The sequence below is a fragment of the Schistocerca cancellata genome, chromosome 1 (genome assembly GCF_023864275.1).
Source record: "Schistocerca cancellata isolate TAMUIC-IGC-003103 chromosome 1, iqSchCanc2.1, whole genome shotgun sequence".
NCBI lineage: Eukaryota > Metazoa > Arthropoda > Insecta > Orthoptera > Acrididae > Schistocerca > Schistocerca cancellata.
In genome coordinates this window covers 81357007-81377203 of record NC_064626.1, presented here as the reverse complement: position 1 = coordinate 81377203, position 20197 = coordinate 81357007, and the positions used below count along the sequence as shown (strand labels likewise).

The following is a 20197-nucleotide window of genomic DNA, read 5'->3' as shown; positions in this document are numbered from 1 at the left end:
TATTCCCCAACTCATCAGATCTTTTTGACCTAAAAAAAAGTCATGCAGCTGGTGAACTGTAAAATATGTCGTGTAAATTGTGCGTTCTATGTGGAAGTAACCTGAAAGGATTTGTTTAACTGAAGCTGTGATCGAGTTTCCTGCCTTCCCCTTACAGGTTTGCATTTCTACACACTAAAGTTTCAATAATTGTTTAACTCACAAAACAATTTTTTTAATTAAAATATTACTTAATTTACAAATTTCAAACATTATTGTATTTTATATTCATAGACTTACTGCTTCCTATACTGTTTTTATGTCTATTTTGCAGGAATGTGTGACATTTCAGCATCAGCTAAATTTAGTGTGCAGTGTGATAAGACGACTTGAAACAGCACAAGGAAAACTGGCTGTCCTTCCACAGATACGAGACACACAGAAATTACTGGCAACTTGCTGCACAGACAAATTGAGAGTCCTGGGAGAAGGTCTTCTTGATGTTCTTTTGTATCTTGTCTATGAAATAGGCCCTGTTCCAAGGGTAAATAACTTCTCAGACATTTACTGCAGAATGAAAGCGTGGTGTTTTGCCTAGTGAAAATTTCCTGCTAATGTAATTTTGGTATTTGCTCTTTTAGGTTCCAGTCTCCTTGTACAATATATTTGATCAGAGTGTATGTGAAAGACTCTTCCATTGGCTCTGTGTACGAGAAGACACTCACATCCAACTTTCAGCTTGCACACTCTTGGCACGAATGTGTGGCATGCAACCTTGGTGGGGAGATTTTCTTGCCTCAACTCTGAGTCGTCTGTATAGTTCACAGAACACAGCTGTTTTCCCACAGGATAGGTATAAACTGGAAATTTTACTTTCGTGTGTAATAAAAAATGAAACCACATACAGTGAAATTCATGAACTTGCTTTTGATTTTACAGTACTTCATTTTAAGTGATGTGTTGGTACAGAAAGATTTAAGGTTTTGTCTGATATGTGTTGTATTGTTCAGGGTCTTCATTCTGTTGACTTACCTTGGTCGTAAGTCACTTGCTGGAGGAGCATCACGATCGTCAGTCTTAGATAGCGTTCTGTCAATGCTGACACGCCTTCTGTCACCTCTTGCCACTCCTCAGCATTCTGCCTCAGGATTTCTACGAGCTGAGATGGATCTCTCTCAGATTGGATGGGTGCTGCTGTTTCTGTCTGTCTGTCTAGATGCCAGCTGTAGTACAGGGGCAGTATGTAGTTCCAATGGTGACGAAACCACAGAGAAGGCTAAGGAAAAGGAAGCAGGTGCGTATAATGTGCACTTTGGCTTTTAAATGTAGAGAACACAATAGGAGTGTGGATTAGAACTGTGGAGTATTGCCTAAATGTAAAGTAACTAGGGTTACTGTGGGCTGTTGATGGAAAAAGTTGTGTGTTGCAGATAGTACAGTTGTGAAATTGAGTAGATTAATCAATATCTTGGTGGAATAAAATGAAATGTTGTCTTAACTGCAGCAGCTACTCCGTCACGGTGGGATTTCATACAAGGAGAAATGGCGATGCAGCGGAAGATGGCAAGCTCAGCCCGTAGCAATGCTTCCAGAAGCTACAGAAGAAAGTTACAGAAACGCCTGATGCACCATAAACAACATTTAGAGGATATAGAACTTTCTAATAAAACTTACCATGCCTCGAAACAGGTACTTGTTATTTGGCAATTTTGACTGTGATGTTACATTTCCTTTACTTTGTGCTGTTACAGCCTGATATACTAATTTTATTTTTAAGGCTCTTTCTGCACTGTCTAGCCAGGCAGCTAATCTGTCCAGCAAGTTAGAGGCTGCTTTGAAACAGCAGGAACAATTTTTTAAAAAAACTTTGAAGCAACACTCTGCCAAGGTAACTTAAGATTGATTCACTAAATTTCTATTTTATTGTAATTTTTTTTTTTTAATAGTAAAGTATTACAGGAGCATCAGAACTGCTTCGGGCCAAAAGAAAGATGATGTATATCTGTTTTTCAGCATATCAAGGACATACTACAGATACGTCGAACGGATGGTTCACTGCTGTCAAAGCAGTTTAACAGTCGTGGATCACAAACAAGGAGCGGAGGTAGTGGAGGTGGTAGCAGTCGAGTAGGGTCTGAGCGAGAGGAGTCTGAGACGACAACACTTACTTCCGACCCTCGTGATCCGGTCCTGTTATTGCCACAGGAACGATGTCTACCAGTTGCTCGGGGTCTTGTGTCACTCGTGCTTAGCATGGACTTCACTTGTAATATTGATATGTTCCTTCTTGCTTGCAAGGTGTGTATCAAAATGACAAATAAGTAATAACTCTTTTTTTCTCATTGTAAGTAAATTGAATGTGCTATGTATCATGTAAGTCAATTTTTTCATGAAAATTGTCATACACAATTCAGTCACATTCTGACAACTGTCAAAAGCCTGAATAACCACATCTACATCGCAGACATAGAGGAAGAAAGTGAGGGAAGTTCTGGAAGGTACCGACAGGAATCTACAGGAATGTGAAGCTATGCTGACTCCAGTGCCATGGCCACATTTCTCGTTTAAGGATCCACTGTGCGAACAGCCTGATTGGAATGGTTGCACAGATTCTCGACTCGGTTTAAATCTGGGGAGTTTGGTAAACTCATCCTGTTGCTTTTCGGACCACGCGTGTACCCTGCGAGCTGTGTGACACGTTACATGATGCTGCCGTGCTGAGGAAAAAACAAACTGTGTGTATAGCTGGAAATGGTCCCCAACAATAGCTGCTTACTTGTTTTGATACGCTGTGCCCTCCAGAATGACGAGATCACCCAGGGAATGCCACGGAAAATTCCTCAGACAATAATGATCTCTCCTCTGGCCTGGATCCCTCCGACAATAGTTGCAGGGTGTTTGCTCTCAGACGTTTCATGCTGTGCATGTCAACAGCCATCTGTCTGATAGAGCATAAAATGTGATTCATTTGAAGAGGCTAGCTGTTGCCGCTCAGTGAACGTCCAGTTGTGGTACTGACGTGCAAATTCCAGCTTTTTGTAGCCTCTTGGTTCATGTGGGCAGTTACTTGCTTAACAGTTGCACATCTATTCACCTGTACACATCTCTCCAACGGTCATTCACTCCTATCATTTATGACCTGTGGTTCACCACAGTATCCTCGGTGCCAGTTTTGGATTGTGCCATTTAGCCATGTACTTTATATTCTAACCAGTGGCGGCATGCGAACAGTTTACAAACTTAGCCATTTAGGAAACACTTCCACACTTGGCCCAAAAGCTATTGATCGTGCTCTTTTGGACGTCAGATAAATCTCTCCATTTCCACAGTATACCGACAATTGCACTGTTTCCCCTTGACACACTTAATATAGCCTGTACTATTAGTACTGCCGCTTGTCTGTGATCAGTTATTGCACATTAACATCAAAAATAGGTGATGGTAACATTAATGTGACTGGGTCATGTATAACAGTGTGAATGGGGTTTTGGTGATTGGATGCTGTATTGAATTTATATGCTTAGTTAGTTGTAAAATCAATCAGTGGAAAATCCAGGATGGAATGTAACAGTATTATGAAAAGGATAATCGCTACTTGCCATATAGCAGAGATGCTCATGCTGCTGAAGCTTCAGCTTCAAGCATTTTGCTGACTGAGAACTGTGAACCCTAATCCAAAACTTTACCTCGGTATCCATTTACATGAAGTTGTTGGAACTCTCAAATTATTAGTCCTTTTATTTGGCAGTAAGTTAAGATCATTACCATATGTATGCCAGCTCAAAGCAAAATGCACAAGGAAACTTAATACCCTCAGATGTCTCAGCAGCACCTTTTTGTGCAGACTGCACAGTTCTTCTGCAGTACTACAAAGTTTTGATTTTCTCTTTCCTGGCCGTGGATGTGTTGCCCGTACGATGGTAGCACCATTACTACGGAGCTTGTTAGGCCCTGTCTACCACAGCGTATGTAGCCTCCTGGTGTAAGCTGGTGCCTCGCCACTGGGGGTCAGGCACCAACGATTTGTGGGGAACTATGTGGTAACAGTCAGTAGTTCCAGACATTTATGATTCGCCAAAAAATTACTAGACCAGATCCGTGCAAGGATCTCCGACTGCCTTCTCTTGTCTGAGTGCTTAGTGCTTCCTCTCAGCACCCACTGTGGTATGTACCCATCCTATGATTCGAATAGACCTCTTCTGTGGCTCTTAGGAAAATGCTGACATACCATTCTCAGATGCCTATTCGGTTTGATTCTCCACAACTACCCAAATTTGACACACATGTACACAGATAAATCGAAACTTAACGAAAGGATTAGTTATGGTTGGGCACTCTTACAAGGGGCACAAGTAGTATTTTCTGCCGAGTGCATGAAGTGTATACCCTGCAGAGTTGGTCGTTTCTCTGCAATACTTTAAAACTCAAACAACGAAGGTCTTTGTGGTCTGTAGTGATAACATGGGCTCCTTAAAAGGCATATCTCAGAGCTGTCCCAGAAATGTTTTGGTCACTAAGCATCAAAGACCTATCGGTTGACCTCCAACACTTCAGAATCTCTGTACTCATCTGGGCCCTGAGCCACATAGGTATTTCGGGAAATGAAAAAGCTGACAAATTAGCTAAAGAAACAACCACAGGGACAAACATGAACTTGGAGAACTCGGTATGGACCTACATGTGCAACTGCAACATCAAATTTTGCAAACCTGGGGTACGGGCTGGCAGGCTACCACAACCCTCAACAAGCTGAGGGGAATCAAGGGGCCACCATGGTGTAGCACACTTCTCTCCAAGCATCTTGTAGAGATCTCATTGTGCGGTGCTGACTACTTATCGGCCACCACAGACTTTCCATTGAGTTTCTTTTACATCAGGAGCACCCTACCCTGATGCAGCTGTGGTGATGCGGCTGTGGTAATCATGTCAGGATAGCCCATATTCTCACAGTGTGTCTCATGCTGGCTGGTCGGAGACAAGCCATTAACTTGTCTACGTTCCTTCTTGAGGATGATGGGACAGCAGCTAACAGTCATACATTTCCTGAGAGAATGCGATTTTATTACAAAATTTAAAGCACTTTAATGTCCACTGTCAAAGTTGGTTGTGGGGAAAATACCTCTCTAAATTATGTAACTGTTTAAGCTAGTTAAACAGTGAAAAGTCAAGGTTGGGCTAGTAACTGTATTATGAAAAGGATAGATTGTGTTAGGATTCTCCGCTCCGGAATCACCCCAGCCTCAGCTTATGGCGACCTACTGTCCTCCACCCTCCACCCAGCAGTTTATACCCCTCTGTCCTATCACTTCTTTCCAGTTCACATCCCCTCACCCTCATTCTGCTCTGGTCTCAGCCAAAGCACCTGCCGTTCTTTTTACCTTCTTTGCTCCTCTCTTTTACTGCTCCCCATCCCTACCCCCACCCCCACAGAATCCTGACACTTATGCCTGACAGTCTTGTCCAGCTACCATCTAGTTCCTGCACATCCCGCCAAGCAGTGCTGACTCTTCTTCCCCACCCGTACGCTGCTACCCCCCCCCCCCCCCCCCCCCCTCCCTTTTGTCATACGTATTGCTGCTTGTGTTTGACATGACAAAATTGCATTCTGACTGGGCAGCTAGGGATCGCGGTCATGTATGCATGAGATGTGTTTGCTTGTGTGAATCTGTGTATGTTTCCATTCCTTTTTTGAAGAAGGCTTCAGCTGAATGCTCAGTGTGTAACAGTCTTTTTTGTTGTGCCTGTCAGCAACTCAATGCGTCATCTTCATGGTGAGTAGCAAGTTGCTTAAGCTAATTAGCTATCTAGTCTATACAGTCTTATTATTTCACCTCTTTTTAGTCGTATTGATTATGACAATGCTTCTTGATGTATCCTTAACTGATCGGCTACAACTGTTTTTAGTTACCTAAACTAATGTCGTGCACATTTTCAACCACGAGGACAAGGTCAGAGACCCTGAAGCTGACAAGTTTATTTTTCTCATGTTGTTGTAAGTGAATTTTCAACGAAATGGGTTGATAGCCAAGATGTTGAGTCCCTTTAAACGTATGATGATGATGATGATGATGATGATGATGATGGAGAGACACCTTAAGGCATCAGAACTTGTCTTCGATAAACGAATTAGAGAAGATTATGTCTGTTGGCTCTAATGTCTCCACCTCTGTTTTTAAAATGTATCTATAATCTATCTGCAATCAAACAGCAGAATATCCAGGATGGAACAATGACAATATTATGAAAAGGATTGTTGCTACTCACCATATAACGGAGGTGTCACAAAAAGAGTGAAGTATGGGGAAACAAGTTGAAATCTGAGGGAGTAGGCCCACAGTAAAACAGGGTGTATACAACCCGGGAGATCTGGGAAAAACCTGGGAATTTGTTTCATCCGGGAGAAAACTGGGAAAACCCTTGAATTTTTTAGAATGCCGGGAATTTTTCATTGTTTTTGTTTTCAGTTAAATTTTTGTAATTTTGACTGGTAAGAACCGATACTCCAACAAAGGATATTACTGCTACAGCGGGCTACTGCAGAATAATACTGTAGCAATAAAACATGAACAAGAGAAAAAATGAAAATAAAACTTAAATTGCACTATATACAGCAACAAAACACAGCGCTCATATAAGTGTCTGCCAACAGCAAAATGTGTGAAAGGCTTTAGGAAGACTATGCAATGCTTCATAACAACAAATTGCCTCCAATGAGCATGACATCACAACTGTTTACATTAGATTCGTTTCAGCAGTTACGAGTGGGTTCATGCGCATGCGCAGTTGAGTAGTACCTTCTCTCGCTTCTGGCTACAAAATGTTGCTGTTGGCTGTGTAAGCAGTCGCAGCTAGATGCTACCAGGAAAATTTTACTGGAGTGCCCAAGCTGTCAGATTCATGCATGCGCATCTGGCACAGATGTAGGAGCGTGTGTGTGGGGGGGGGGGGGGGGGCAAATTCATATTCTTGAGGGGAGGAAAAACCTTGTTTCACAAAGCGCCTAGCATCCAGCGCACGTTAGTCTGTCGATTATTCATATGACTTTGAAACGCATCCCTGTCAGTTTTTGAACACTGATTTCTGAATGAATTGTAAGTTAATTTGTGAATGCGTGCGTAGTGTACATGATGTCTCTGTCAGGGGAATCCTCGTTGCATGTAGAAACAAACTTTCCTACAGACAAAAGGGGCTATTTGAGCTGAGTGAAGTAAGGCCGAACAGATGAATGCCAACCGATGTCTGATTGTGCTGTTGATTGGGTTTGCGAATGATGAGCATTGTTATGATTACTAGCGAAATCCATAGATTCAGAATACCAGAGTGGAAATAAATGAATAACAGGTAGAAAGATAACATATTACCTTCTCTGTGTAACCAAGAAAATGAAATTTTGACAGAAAATTTTTGGCATTTCATTACCGGCTACTTCCTCAGATTTAATCTTGTTTCCTCATACTTCATCCTTTTTGTGACATATCCACTATGTGGTGGGTAGAAACTATCCCTTTCATAATACTATCTGTAATCAGGGTAGTTGATATTTGAAAGCATTAAATAGAATAATACAAGTGTTAAGTCAAGCAGTATTTTTATTTTTATTACAGATTTCAATTTTTAAAAATTTGGAACTTGAAATACCATATAAGACAACAAATTATTAGAAAAACAGCGGAATAATACCCAAAAGTAAATAAATTAAATTGTACCTAACCATCCCATTCTTTCTCCACAAAGTAACTTTCAATACTTTCCAGTTGCTGCCTGTAGAAATTATGAGAAACTAGTGATTTCCCTAACAGTCGGCACTGTAGCTTTCCTGATTTCATGATGTGATATTTCCAAGCAGTGACAGCTTGAAGTCAGTCGTTGCATCTTTTATTATTTCGGGGAGCTGCTAAATGGGTGTTCCTGCTTTCACAAAGTGCTCCGTGACTTGAAAAAGGATAAGATCAGTCCCCACACATTGGTCGTTGCAGTGTGCTTCCATAGTTGTCTTGAGTGCAAAAGGTTGTTGTAAAATGGGGGACAGTTGGACTGATGATGAAATTCTGAGGCTGCTTGAAGAATCTGGTTCTGAAATTGATGGTTGTTTTGCAATAGATTACAGTATTTTGGAAACGGACAGTAACCTGCTTTCCTTCTCCATCTTATAAGCAGGAGCCACACAGAGAAGTTGAAAAAGCTTAGAATGTCTGGGGGCTGCACTGATCACTGTGATCCAACTGTAATGTGTTAACATTTTATTCAGTTGTTTCACTAATAATCTGTTATGTGATTTTGACAAGGTGTTTGAAAATAAACACTATGAAGGAAATTATGTTACTGAAATTGTCATGTACCGGGTGATCAAAAAGTCAGTATAAATTTGAAAACTGAATAAATCACAGAATAATGTAGATAGAGAGGTAAAAATTGACACACGTACTGGGAATGACATGGGATTTTATTAGAATCAAAAAAATACAAAAGTTCAAAAATGTCCGACAGATGTCTCATCAGAATAGCAATAATTAGCATAACAAAGTAAGACAAAGCAAAGATGATGTTCTTTACAGGAAATCCTCAATATGTCCACCATCATTCCTCAACAATAGCTGTAGTTGAGGAATAATGTTGTGAACAGCACTGCAAAGCATGTCCGGAGCTAAAGCATGTCCGGAGCTATGGTGAGGCATTGGCGTCGGATGTTGTCTTTCAGCATCCCTAGAGATGTCGGTTGATCACGATACACTTACGACTTGAGGTCTGAGGACCTGGGAGGCCAAGCATGACGAAAGTGGCGGCTGAGCACACGATCATCGCCCAACAACACGCACAAGAGATCTTTCACGCGTCTAGCAGTATGGGTTGGAGCGCCATCCTGCATAAACATTGTATGTTCCAGCAGGTGTTTATCAGTCAGACTGGGGATGATGCGATTCTGTAACATATCGGCATACCTCTCTTCCGTCACGGTGGCAGTTACTGACATTTTGCTGTCCAGTGCCATCTGTCGGACATTTTGTGAACCTTTTTTTTTTCTAATAAAACCCCATGTCATTCCAAGCATGTGTGTCAATTTTTACCTCTCTATCTACATTATTCTGTGGTTTATTAAGTTTTCAAATTTATACTGACTTTTTGATCACCCTGTACTTGTTTGCCAGCAGATAGAACTGAGGGAATAAAAATTTCAATTATTCATGGTATTTTAAAGGATTTGCACAGAGTGATGACAAGCGTTACCAAGGAAAGGTTCATTCCTTCTTTCTAGTTGGGCAGGACAGCTTCCAAAGAGGTGACTGATCCATCTCTTCTTGTTTTATTTCCTCTGAATATCCCATGATGACTCCAACAGTCAGATACAGTTTCCAGAGGAGACTCCCCAACTGGTTTGCTGCTGCTGCTGCTGCCAGCTGTAGCAGCAAAATTAGTTGTTGATGAACACTTTATTGTAGATATTGCCCTAGTACAAGCTCTGGGATCAAGAAAATGTATATTTTGGAAATGTGGGACAAGGAAGCAAGATCTTGTTGACAAAACTGCTTTCTATTTGCTTGTTTGGCTTACCTTTTCCTGCTCTACTACACTGTCGGCAGTGCTGTCATTAGGCATAATTAAATAGTTTTGCTAAATAATAAAAATGCAATAAATCGTTACTAGGATCATTCAATACAATGCCCGCTGTAAAGTACTGATATTAGTAAAAATATCGGTATTCTTTTCATGTCCCTAAGATGGTCCATCCTATAGTAACATTGAGGATAGACAAAGATGAGAAAAATCCCCTCGTTCTCACATCCTGGAGTCTTCCTAATTAACATTAGTAACTTAACCCACTTTCTTCCCTTAGCAAGAAATTTTTAGTTTTAAATGCTAGGATAGTTTCTTGTACTTTAATATGTGTGAATTGGCAGTACCAAGAATTTTTTTTCCTTAACCCTTTTGCTGCTGCTGCTGACAACGTGCTGTCTACAGTCTGTGCTAATATGCCTTTTCTTACAGCTATACTGCTCGCCAAATGTTGGTGCTTGTTTTGAGAGATTGTATTCGAGCCGATATGAAGTACTTGCCATCCCATTCAAAGAAAACAGTTAGCTGAAAAACTTTGATTTTTGCGCATCTTACAGTCTGATAACTTTGCTCGAAAAAGGACAGAATTTCTTTTCATTACATGCCATTGTTACTGCGCTGAATCAAATTAAGTAAAACATTGTGCAAAGTTTTAAAGATTTTGCAGAGGTAAAAATGCATTACATAAACTTTGCATATGCTTGATTTTAGCTCATATATTAGAGTAAGTGAAATGTAGGTAAGATATCAAAGTTACTTAAACTTGTTTAGTTACCGAGGTATGGAAGTTCATCAGTGAGAGGTTAGCAGCTCAGGACATATACAGGTGTCTATAACTGTTGTGTACATAGTTCCGCGTAGTCAGCGCGTACACAACTTTCACAATAGAGCGCGCCCCGCTAAGCACAACAGCGCAGGCGCAGCGCTCGTCCGTCTCCGCACTACGAGATGGCGCCGCCTTAGAGACGGACTAAATTCTGCTTCTGCCGATCCGCGTATTAATATGTAACGCAGCCAATGAGATTGCTGCTAACGTAGAACCTTTTCTCCTCACGGATCACACTCGTGCAGTGATACATGAACGGTCGAGGTATTATAACGAGTGTACAGACCTCCGATTAGTCAGTCTGTACCAGTCTGCATTAGTCTGTAGTCAAGTTTCAGTCTGCGCCTAATAAGATTATCATATTCCTGTACATAGCCATGAAGATAAGTGTATAGACACTTTGTCAAGTATCAGAGATATGTGAGAATAAGATTAACGTACCAAGACCAAAGGAACTTCAGATTGTCAATTGTAAATAGCATCCAGAATCAAGTTAAGTAAGGTTTACGATGGTTATTATTTTAATAAATGTGTGTGAAAATTAATCAAGTTCTGTTTAAAGTTGGTCACCGTCAATCTGCTACTCTAAGCATGCAAGTGGCATTTCTATCGTCTGACCTAACAGCAGAAGATAAACACGCCACAATAAGACCACGAGACATATTGCTGACACTCGCCTACTTCGTTAGAGCGACAAGTCAAATAATCTGATGGTGTGTGTACCGAAGGTCTTACAGTACGCACACCACAATAACCCTGCAGGGAAAACCGAATGGCACATGTATGTACATCTTCAGCACGTGGAGAGTGGTGTAGCATGATATGTGTACATGCTCAAAGCAGCGAAAGAGTTACATTAACTACACACTAGCGATTCCCTTTCTTATTTTAAACTACTCTCACGTTATGGATAGGGTGTAGATAGTTTAAGGGAGATTCCTCCCTTCATTAGATTCATCCTTTTGTTAGTTGAATAAAGCAACTTTTTTCTGAATACTTCTTTTAAATCAAGACATCATTTGATGGTTTTATATGTGAATTAAAATTGAACATCTGTTGACCTCACACTAAGCTATATATTATGTCCCAACGAATTGACTGTGTGGCTATAGAGTACTTATTTGACCATAAACTGATCAAATTTACATTATGGATCATTTTGTCTGTATAATTGATCTAAACTTCCAGTGTCAAAGTAATACTAGATGTTATTGAAAAATGTTCTGTTGTGGGAAACAGTTTGATTGTGATTGTTGTAATACAAGAGAATCAAATTTGGAATCGGGTGCTGAGAGGCAGATACGTAAATGTGGTTATAACTGCTGTACTTGTGAACTTTACTTGTCATCCAGAACTTTACTTGTCATCCAGAGATGAAACTCTCACATTTAGGAATTTTTACATGTATTTATAGTATTTTCTTGTATATTATCTCAAAAATTGATAATTTCTGTTTCAGGTAATAGCTCGGATTGTGGCTGTTGCACGACCCGCAATATCATTATCAGAATTAGTGACTCAAGAACAGTTATTACATCTTATACATCTTGCTGTGTGGAATGACCAGCACAAAGCCTCATGGGGTGGTCCATGGGCATCCCATGCCATTAGCTGCTTGCTTCAGGACATACTTGAGGGAACACGTTTATTTCGTGAAACTGATCCTGAGCTGGTAATATCTGATCATGAAGCTACACCTCCTCCATCTCATCCAGAAGCTGCTAGCAGCAGCACGTCTCAGCAGGAGGATGCGTTTGCTGCAGATGACAGCTCTGAAAGTGGAAATGCTGGTGGGTATATATAAAAATCTTCTTTTATTGTATTTGAACTCTTCTTTGTCTCTTTTGTGCTTTCATATAGAACAGTAAATTTGTATACCATCTGAAATTGAGGCAAAAATAAGGTAAACACTTTATCTTTGTTACAGTTAATAGTCTTCTCAGTATTAATTTTAGTGCTCCATCAGTCCTTACAGTTAAACCATCTATCATTTTCTCTAAAGACTACACCAGTCATATTTTTCAAGATTAATGACAACTTACTTCTTACTCGAAGATGAAACACTGCAATAAGTTAACAGTTAACTATGCTGAATGTGTCTGCTTTAAAGTAGTTCTATGTATTTCAGTGTGAAGAGATCTATCGTGCATCATTGTACTATCATATTACAGGTCTATAACCATGTTTGGGAGTGAAATGTGCTGTGGACACAGTTAATGATCACCTAAATATGTACATAGTGCTTTCTTAGAACCACAGGATTACTAGAGGAAAGCAGTGTTGCTGCATTGTGTCATTGTCTCTGCAGCCTTTGCTGCTTTGGATCACATTCAAATTTCATTGAACGGTTTTGAATAGTCCCTAACTGTTCCACCCTGCATACCAGAGCAAAAACTGTGGTTGCACTACACTTCAAATGGGTCAGATCACACACAATGGCTTGTAGTCCTATAGTGTTGGTAGAGAAGGGTTGAGTTGTCCGGGAAAGGGTAGGGTGTAAGTGTCTAATATTGTCAAGAACATAGGCCTGTTGCCCGTTGCACTGCAAATAGTTATTTTTCATTCAAGGAATGTGTTGGTATCAATGCCCCGAGGCAAGGGATGGTTTCATTGATACCTTTTATGCCTCCTTCTGAGGCCCCTTTGTGTCGATCCTGTGTATCGATGTATCTTATATGTTTTCCTTAGCCACCCATAAGAAAAACGTGTTATTTTAATTCTGGACGTCACAATTCTGATCTCCATTGTAGAGGCATCATACAAAGAGGTGACCGAGCGACGTGGCGCAGTGGTTAGACACTGGACTCGCTTTCGGGAGGACGACGGTTCAATCCTGCGTCCGGCCATCCTGATTTAGGTTTTCCGTGATTTCCCTAAATCACTCCAGGCCAATGCCGGGATGGTTCCTCTGAAAGGGCACGGCCAACTTCCTTCCCCATCCTTCCCTAATCCGATGAGACCGATGACCACGCTGTCTGGTCTCCTTCCCCAAACCAACCAACCAACAAAGAGGTGAGATGTGGGTAAAGGTATTGTGAGACCTTCATATTATATGACATGTGCATGGTGACACTGAACAGAATTGTGGTGAAATCTTTTGCAAGTCTACATCAATAACCCATCTTGCACCTCACGTGAACTTCTGAGTGCTGATCTTTTTTTTTCATATGTGTGTTGTCAAACCTGAGGGTGATGTCACAGGGCGCCTTGCTTTTGTACCATTACAGGGGAACGTTGTAGGCACCTTACAGCCAAATTCCAAACTTCTGTGTTGCATTGGGAGACAGTTACATGGTTTCAAAAAAGTGCCTCTAATTGTGTTGCATGGTGTAGTTTAGATGAGGTCTTCAGGGATGTAATTCTCATTATGTGCGCTCTTACACTTACAATTGCTGTATTACAGGAGACTTAGGTGAAGATAGTGAGGACGGTAGTCGGTAGTCTTATTCTCCCTTTGCTGTGATCTTGTCTCCAGTTATAGGGCTTTAGCAGTTGCACATCTGCCGCTGTCATTCAGTTGCATTTGTGGAGAAAGGATCTTCCAGATGCTCTTTAAGATTCTGTAATTTTTGCTGCAGTGTTTCTGATGATATGTTGGAAGTCTTATTAAATAGTTCATATCATTTGATGTGGATTTATATTCATGGCTTCTTTTGGGCACCAGCTTTCTGTCTTAGATGTAAATAGGCGTAACCTCACAAATTATAAATCTTTAGACATCAAAGAATGTATGCAAAGGATGCCCAGTTTTGGAATTTGTATATGAATCATTGTGTATGAGAGTAACCAAAAATAGAGCAATCACAATGAATGTTAGGTCACTAGAACAACAAAACGAGATAGCTATACTTTGAAATTAGTCCAAAGTCATTTTTGTGAAGTTCTTTAAGTAAATATGTGGTATGAAAACAAACCTTTAGTTACATCAATTATTAGACACTGCCTGAGGAAAAAGGGAAGCTCCCAGAAGACATAATTGTATCACAGTGTAACTTCGTAAAATTACACACCTTCGGCTGGTATATAAATGATTAGAATTGCAATTCTCTGCAACTTGTAGAATGGTCACCAGAATACATTAGTGTTGCCTGTTTTCAGTGTTGTTATCAGACCTGCTAGGATATATAAGTGGCATTAACAGGGGTCAGATGTTGAGCAATCACTATGAAAACACAGAGGTGCTCCATACTTGTGAAACAGAATTATGAGCATCTGACAGAGTTTGAACGGTGCCTTGTAGTCAGTCTCCGCTCAGAATTGTGCAGTACACATATTTTTTGAGTCATTTCAATGTGGCAGTGGACTGAAGTTGGACTGCGTGGAATGTGAGGGATACACCTTGCAAAGACTCCCGTCACCTATGTCTGACCATGAGGGAGGATTACCATATTGTGCTCCAAGCACAGTTTAGTTCCTTCAAATCTGCACATGCTATATGAGAAAGTAATTGACTCCCTGCAACATTCTACGACATACCGCACCATTGGTTGGAGAAGGGCAGCAGCTGGCCGAGGTGAGAACCATCCCGTGGGTAGGCTGCCGTTAACATCACTACACAGATGGCTGCATTTGGAGTAGTGCTGTGACTGGGAGGCGTGGAGTGCTGATGAATGGCATCACATTGTATTCAGTGATGAATCACAGTTCTGCACTACTCCAGACAGCCATTGTTGGCAAGTATGATAGCACCTTGGGTAGAGCTCCCATGCCCGATATTCATGAGAAGCACAGTGATGTTACTTCTGGTGTCATGAATTGGGGAGCCTTTGGGTGTGACTTCAGGTTATGGTTGACAGTGATTGAGGGATCGCTGACTGCACAGGGATACATCATGGAAGTACATCCTGCACCCTCACATGTTGCCTTCCGTGCAACAGTACCATGATGCCATTTTTCATCAGGACAATGCTTGTCCATTATTGGCATGTGCATCTATGAACTGTCTGCATGATGGTGAGGTTACTCCTATGGCAGCATTACTCCAGACATGTCCCCAATGGAGCGTGTGTGGAACGAGGTCCAATGTCAACTCTGCTGCAGTGCTGGTATCCAGGATATCAAGGACCAGTTACGATAGTTATGGGCTAACATGCCTGAGGAAAGCCCTTCTCAACCGAATCAGTGCGTGCTTCCAGACCAGAGGGAGGACATCATTATACTGACAAGTGGACTCATGCTGCCATGTTCTTTGTAATATTCTCTCAGCCCATGAAGTTTCATTCTGTTTCCTCCTACCCTTCTGAGTGCTTCATTGCTTGTCAGGCAGTGTATTTAATAATTTCATTCATTTAGATGAAGTGGTAATAAATAAATTAAAATAAACTAATGGCAGTATGGCAAAGTGTTGGAGGGAAGAAAATAACGATTAAAACACAATTTTGATAGAAAGATGTGGGGAAAAAACAGTTACTGTTGTTTGGGTGGGACCTGTGCTTTGTTAATCACATTTCAGTGATTGTCATATTGTTTAGTTTCATTCTTCAGACAGCTCATCCTGCTCCATCTATAAGGACCTCTACAGGCCATTGCAAATTCACTCCATGCCCCTCCCCCCTTCCCCCCTTTCCACCAACCCTCCCTCGCCCCCAACAACCACCACCACCACCACCACCACCACCGATCTCCTCCTTCATATTTTCTGCTCCTTATTTGTTGATAGTTTTGTTGAGATTAGAAAATATCCGTTATGTGTTTATATTAATTATTGTTTTTCTAATTAAACTTGATTACAGTTATTTTTCCCTTTTAGTTTTTGTGTCTGTGAAGGGGCTTCAGGTCTTCCCTTTTTTACTGATTTTGATTCCTGAATAGAGCTTTTCACATTGATGTGTGGGTTTGCTATCTAAGAGTTGTTCTGTCTTTGTCTTCAGGAGAAAATTGCTTTCATAATTGGGACTAGTAGGGACATGGCGACCCCATCTCCCAGTGGGAAACCACTGCAATCAGTGGGTTAGGAGCAAATACCAACCAAAAACCCTGAACATATAGGGTTGGGCCTCTGCGGTTAACAACCATAGTTGTAAATCGGAGCTTTCTCCACCCAAGGTTAACTACCTTCGAAAGCCGACCGTGGAAAGGTCTTTCAGGAAAAAATTTCCACCGTCCTGTCCAAGAATGCAGGAGAAAGCTACATTGGATTCGGTGGGTAGCCACCTAGAAAGGCGTCAATGAGTTGGAGCATTGGTAATCACCCATTCTTATGCCAGTTCATAAGAACAGGATCAAACAAGATCAGATCAACTACATTGCAACTCATAATATTAATTCTCTACTTACAGTAGGAAAGTTAAAGAATTTGGCGGATGAACTAGATAAACAGAAAATTTTAGTAGCAGCACTCCAGGAAATGAGAAATACTACAGAAGAATCATTTGAATCACAAGGCTACAGTATTTACAATGGGAAACCTGGAATACGGGTTATGAAAGAATGTTCCCAATTTGGAACTGGGTTTATAGTCAATGTGAAAATAATAGATTTGATAATCAATTTTCATGCCATCTCCCCTAGAGTTGCACCTTTGAGTTTTATAAACATCCAACAAAATTTATACCATTAGTAATGCCCATGCCTCTGCTAATGAAAAGAATTTTCCAACACAGACCAGGAGAGAAGTGGAAAAGTTTTGGAATCTCTTTGACCAAACAATAAACCAAGTAAATATTACCAATGTTAAGATCCTATTAGGGGACTTCAATGCCCAGCTTGGAAGAGAAAAGAAATACCGGGATATCATTGGGAAGTGGGCTCCACTTAAACAAACAAATAAGAATGGCCAAAGACTTGTTGAACTCTGTATAGAACTCAAAGTGGTCTCAAAGTTCACATACTTCAAAAGGAGGCCAATCAAGCGTAAAACTTGGAAACATCCTGATTGGAGAAAAGGAGAATGGCAGCTGGATCATGTATTTATGGACAAATTCTTCCACAGAGAAATCTACAATGTTAGAATATTAAGAGGGGTAGATACAGGTTCAGATCATTACATTGTCAAATTCAAAATTAAGTTTACACCACTAAAAAAGAAACCAAAATGCAATAAATGAAAGAGGAACTTTGATCCCCACCAGTTAATTAGAAATCACAAATATAGAGAAGTCACACAAAACATTAAACTGACAGATAATTTAGAAGAACTGGTTCAGATCCTCAGGCAACAAGCAGAAAATTTAGCCCCATTGGACCCACATAAAAGACATGTCTGGTGGAACTCACAGTGTGACAAAATTCATGAAGAAAGACATAATGCATGGTTAAAATTTAAAACACACAAAACAGAAGAAAATGTAACCAACCTCAAAAATATCAGGAAAAAGTTCACAAAAATTATCAGGCAAACCAAGAGACCATAACAGAAAGATCTAATCAACTCAGTAGGAGAAAATTATCATAAAACCAATTCCAGAGACTTTTACAAATTGTTTGGAAGACAATTACAAAAATTTGCCCCTCCCATGTTAATGCCGGAAAGGGAAGATGGAAAAATGGCACATAATGACAAGGAAAATGTCAAAATCACGGCAAAAGGATGTAGTAAACTTTTGAATTGTGAAGAACCCCAGTAACTTTAAGCAATTAATACACACATACCCATCAAGACTTCAACTGATCTCATAAATCCTCCAACAATCCAAGAGGTGGAAACGGCACTCAGAGAGATGAAAAATTATGAGGCATGCGGAGAAGACCAAGTTTTTGCAGAAATATGGAAATATGCCAGTGATACAGTTCAAACTTCCTCACACATGACCCTAGCAAAAATGTGGATAACAGAAAAGCTTCCGGAACATGAGACCACAGCCATAATCCACCCACTCCACAAAAAAGGAGATAAAAGCAACCCAGATAATTACAGAGATATCTCTGTCGTAGGCTGCACATACAAGATTCTCTCTAGAATCCTATACAAGAGGATCAAAGAGCAACTAGAGGAAGAATTAAGTGAATACCAAGGAGGCTTCAGACCTTGGAGAACCTGTGCAGAACAGATCATCACTTTAAAATTAGCCATTGCGTATTACAAGAAACGAAGTAAACCTACTGTAATAACCTTTGTGGACTTTTAAAAAAGCATATGACTGTATTCGTAGACCTTCAGTGTTAAAAATCTTAAGAAATTTCGGGCTCTATACAAAATTAATCAAATTGATAGAACTAACCCTAACCAACACTGTATCAAAAGTCAAGTTCAGGGGGGAACTCTCTGAGCCATTCGTCATAAAAACAGGTTTAAGACAAGGAGATCGCTTGGCACCCCTGCTATTCAACTGTGCTTAAGAATACATATTGAGGGAATGGTACAAGATTAACCCAAAGAACATCCAAATGGGAAGACCCAAAGACAACATAAGTTTAGACTGTCTAGGATTTGCTGATGACCTTGCTCTCTTGTCCAGCAGTATTCAGAAAACCAAACAACAAGTTATCTCACTACAGGAAATAGCACAGAAAATTGGTCTTGGAATATCTTTTGAAAAAAGTCATCATGTTAAATGACCCACAACTCATAAACAAAATTGCCATTGGTAACCAAGAAATGAAAACTGTAAATAAATTTAAATATCTGGGAGAAATCATAACACACAACCTCAATGAAAAGCCAACATGGCATAACAGAATAAACAAATTGAGTAGAGCACAATATATCACCAAGAACACGTACAACATAAAGAGCCTGTAAATAGCAACAAAATTAAAACACTACAGAACAGCCATTCAACCAGAAATAACATACTCAAGTGAAACTGTCTTCAAAACAACTAACACTGCACAAATAGACAAAATATTCAAAATAGAGAGAAGCATCATCAGAAAGTGCATCAGCAAATCATACCAGAAAGATGGACACTGGAGAGTAGCTACAAATGAAAGTCTACAAGGAAATAGAACCGGCTATGAATACAATCAGGAAGAAATGCATTTCATTTTTCAGACATCTAATCAGAACACCAGAGAATGGGATCGTCAGGAGAATAATAGAAAAATTGCAGAATAGTAAGTGCAGCATTAAGTGGATTACAGATGGATGAGCTATGAAGACCTAAGAAACAAAACTGACAAAATCAGGAACCTCACAGACAAACAAACCAGACTGAAAACGAGAATCAACAAACAGACAATAGGAATGGTGATTGCTGATGATGAAAGGATGAGATCTGAGAGAATGAAGTAATACTGGGCTGACAGTAAACACTTTTCTGTCAGGGGAGAGATTTTTTCCAGTCCTCATACCATAATTGAAGTTACTTCTGAATCACTTCACTTTAGGATCTCGAACATAAGATTGTACTCATTGTCCTGTTTTGTAAAGTCTGAATTGATTTATTAAATTTTCCTTTTACTCATTTAAAATTAGAAAAATTTTCTTATGATTTGTTTTTCACATTTATTTTTCATCTCAGAATTTCACAGTTTGCCTCTAATATTTGACAGCATTCACAATCCCATCTTAATTAATGAAGATGTTCTTGCAATCAGGAATATCTATATTTTCTCCTTCATGTGTTATTTGCTGTCATTCTAGATTAAATTTGCATTTTTAAACGCAAGTACAAAATTTTGTTCAATTTTCCATGTAGTTGGTGACCTGGCGGTAGTTCTTTCTTCGGCAGAGTGAAAGAATTTTTATTCTTGCCTCTTTGTTTTTGTAGTGTTTTAGCTTCTTAGTTTACTTTAGGAAGTGTTGTCTTTGTTAAGGAAGGAGTGCCTCAGTTGATTGATGACCAAAAGGAGACTGCCTTACATCTGCCAGTAAAATTTGATCGCATAACTGTTCTGTGTAGTCCCAACTGAACTATAAATTGACGTGTTCAGTGAAGGTATTTATAGCTACAAATTACA

General features: G+C 40.0%; 1 protein-coding gene across 1 annotated transcript in view; it reads left to right on the top strand.

Annotated features, from left to right (window-relative positions):
- Window positions 1-20197, top strand: part of LOC126176519 (baculoviral IAP repeat-containing protein 6) — a 329968-nt gene that overhangs the window by 147260 nt on the left and 162511 nt on the right. Inside the window, exons 27-33 of the mRNA XM_049924030.1 lie at window positions 314-523; window positions 621-832; window positions 990-1273; window positions 1484-1668; window positions 1757-1867; window positions 1993-2277; window positions 11817-12147. Of these exons, the coding sequence (XP_049779987.1) occupies window positions 314-523; window positions 621-832; window positions 990-1273; window positions 1484-1668; window positions 1757-1867; window positions 1993-2277; window positions 11817-12147 (1618 nt within the window). The remainder of the gene's footprint in view (window positions 1-313; window positions 524-620; window positions 833-989; window positions 1274-1483; window positions 1669-1756; window positions 1868-1992; window positions 2278-11816; window positions 12148-20197) is intronic.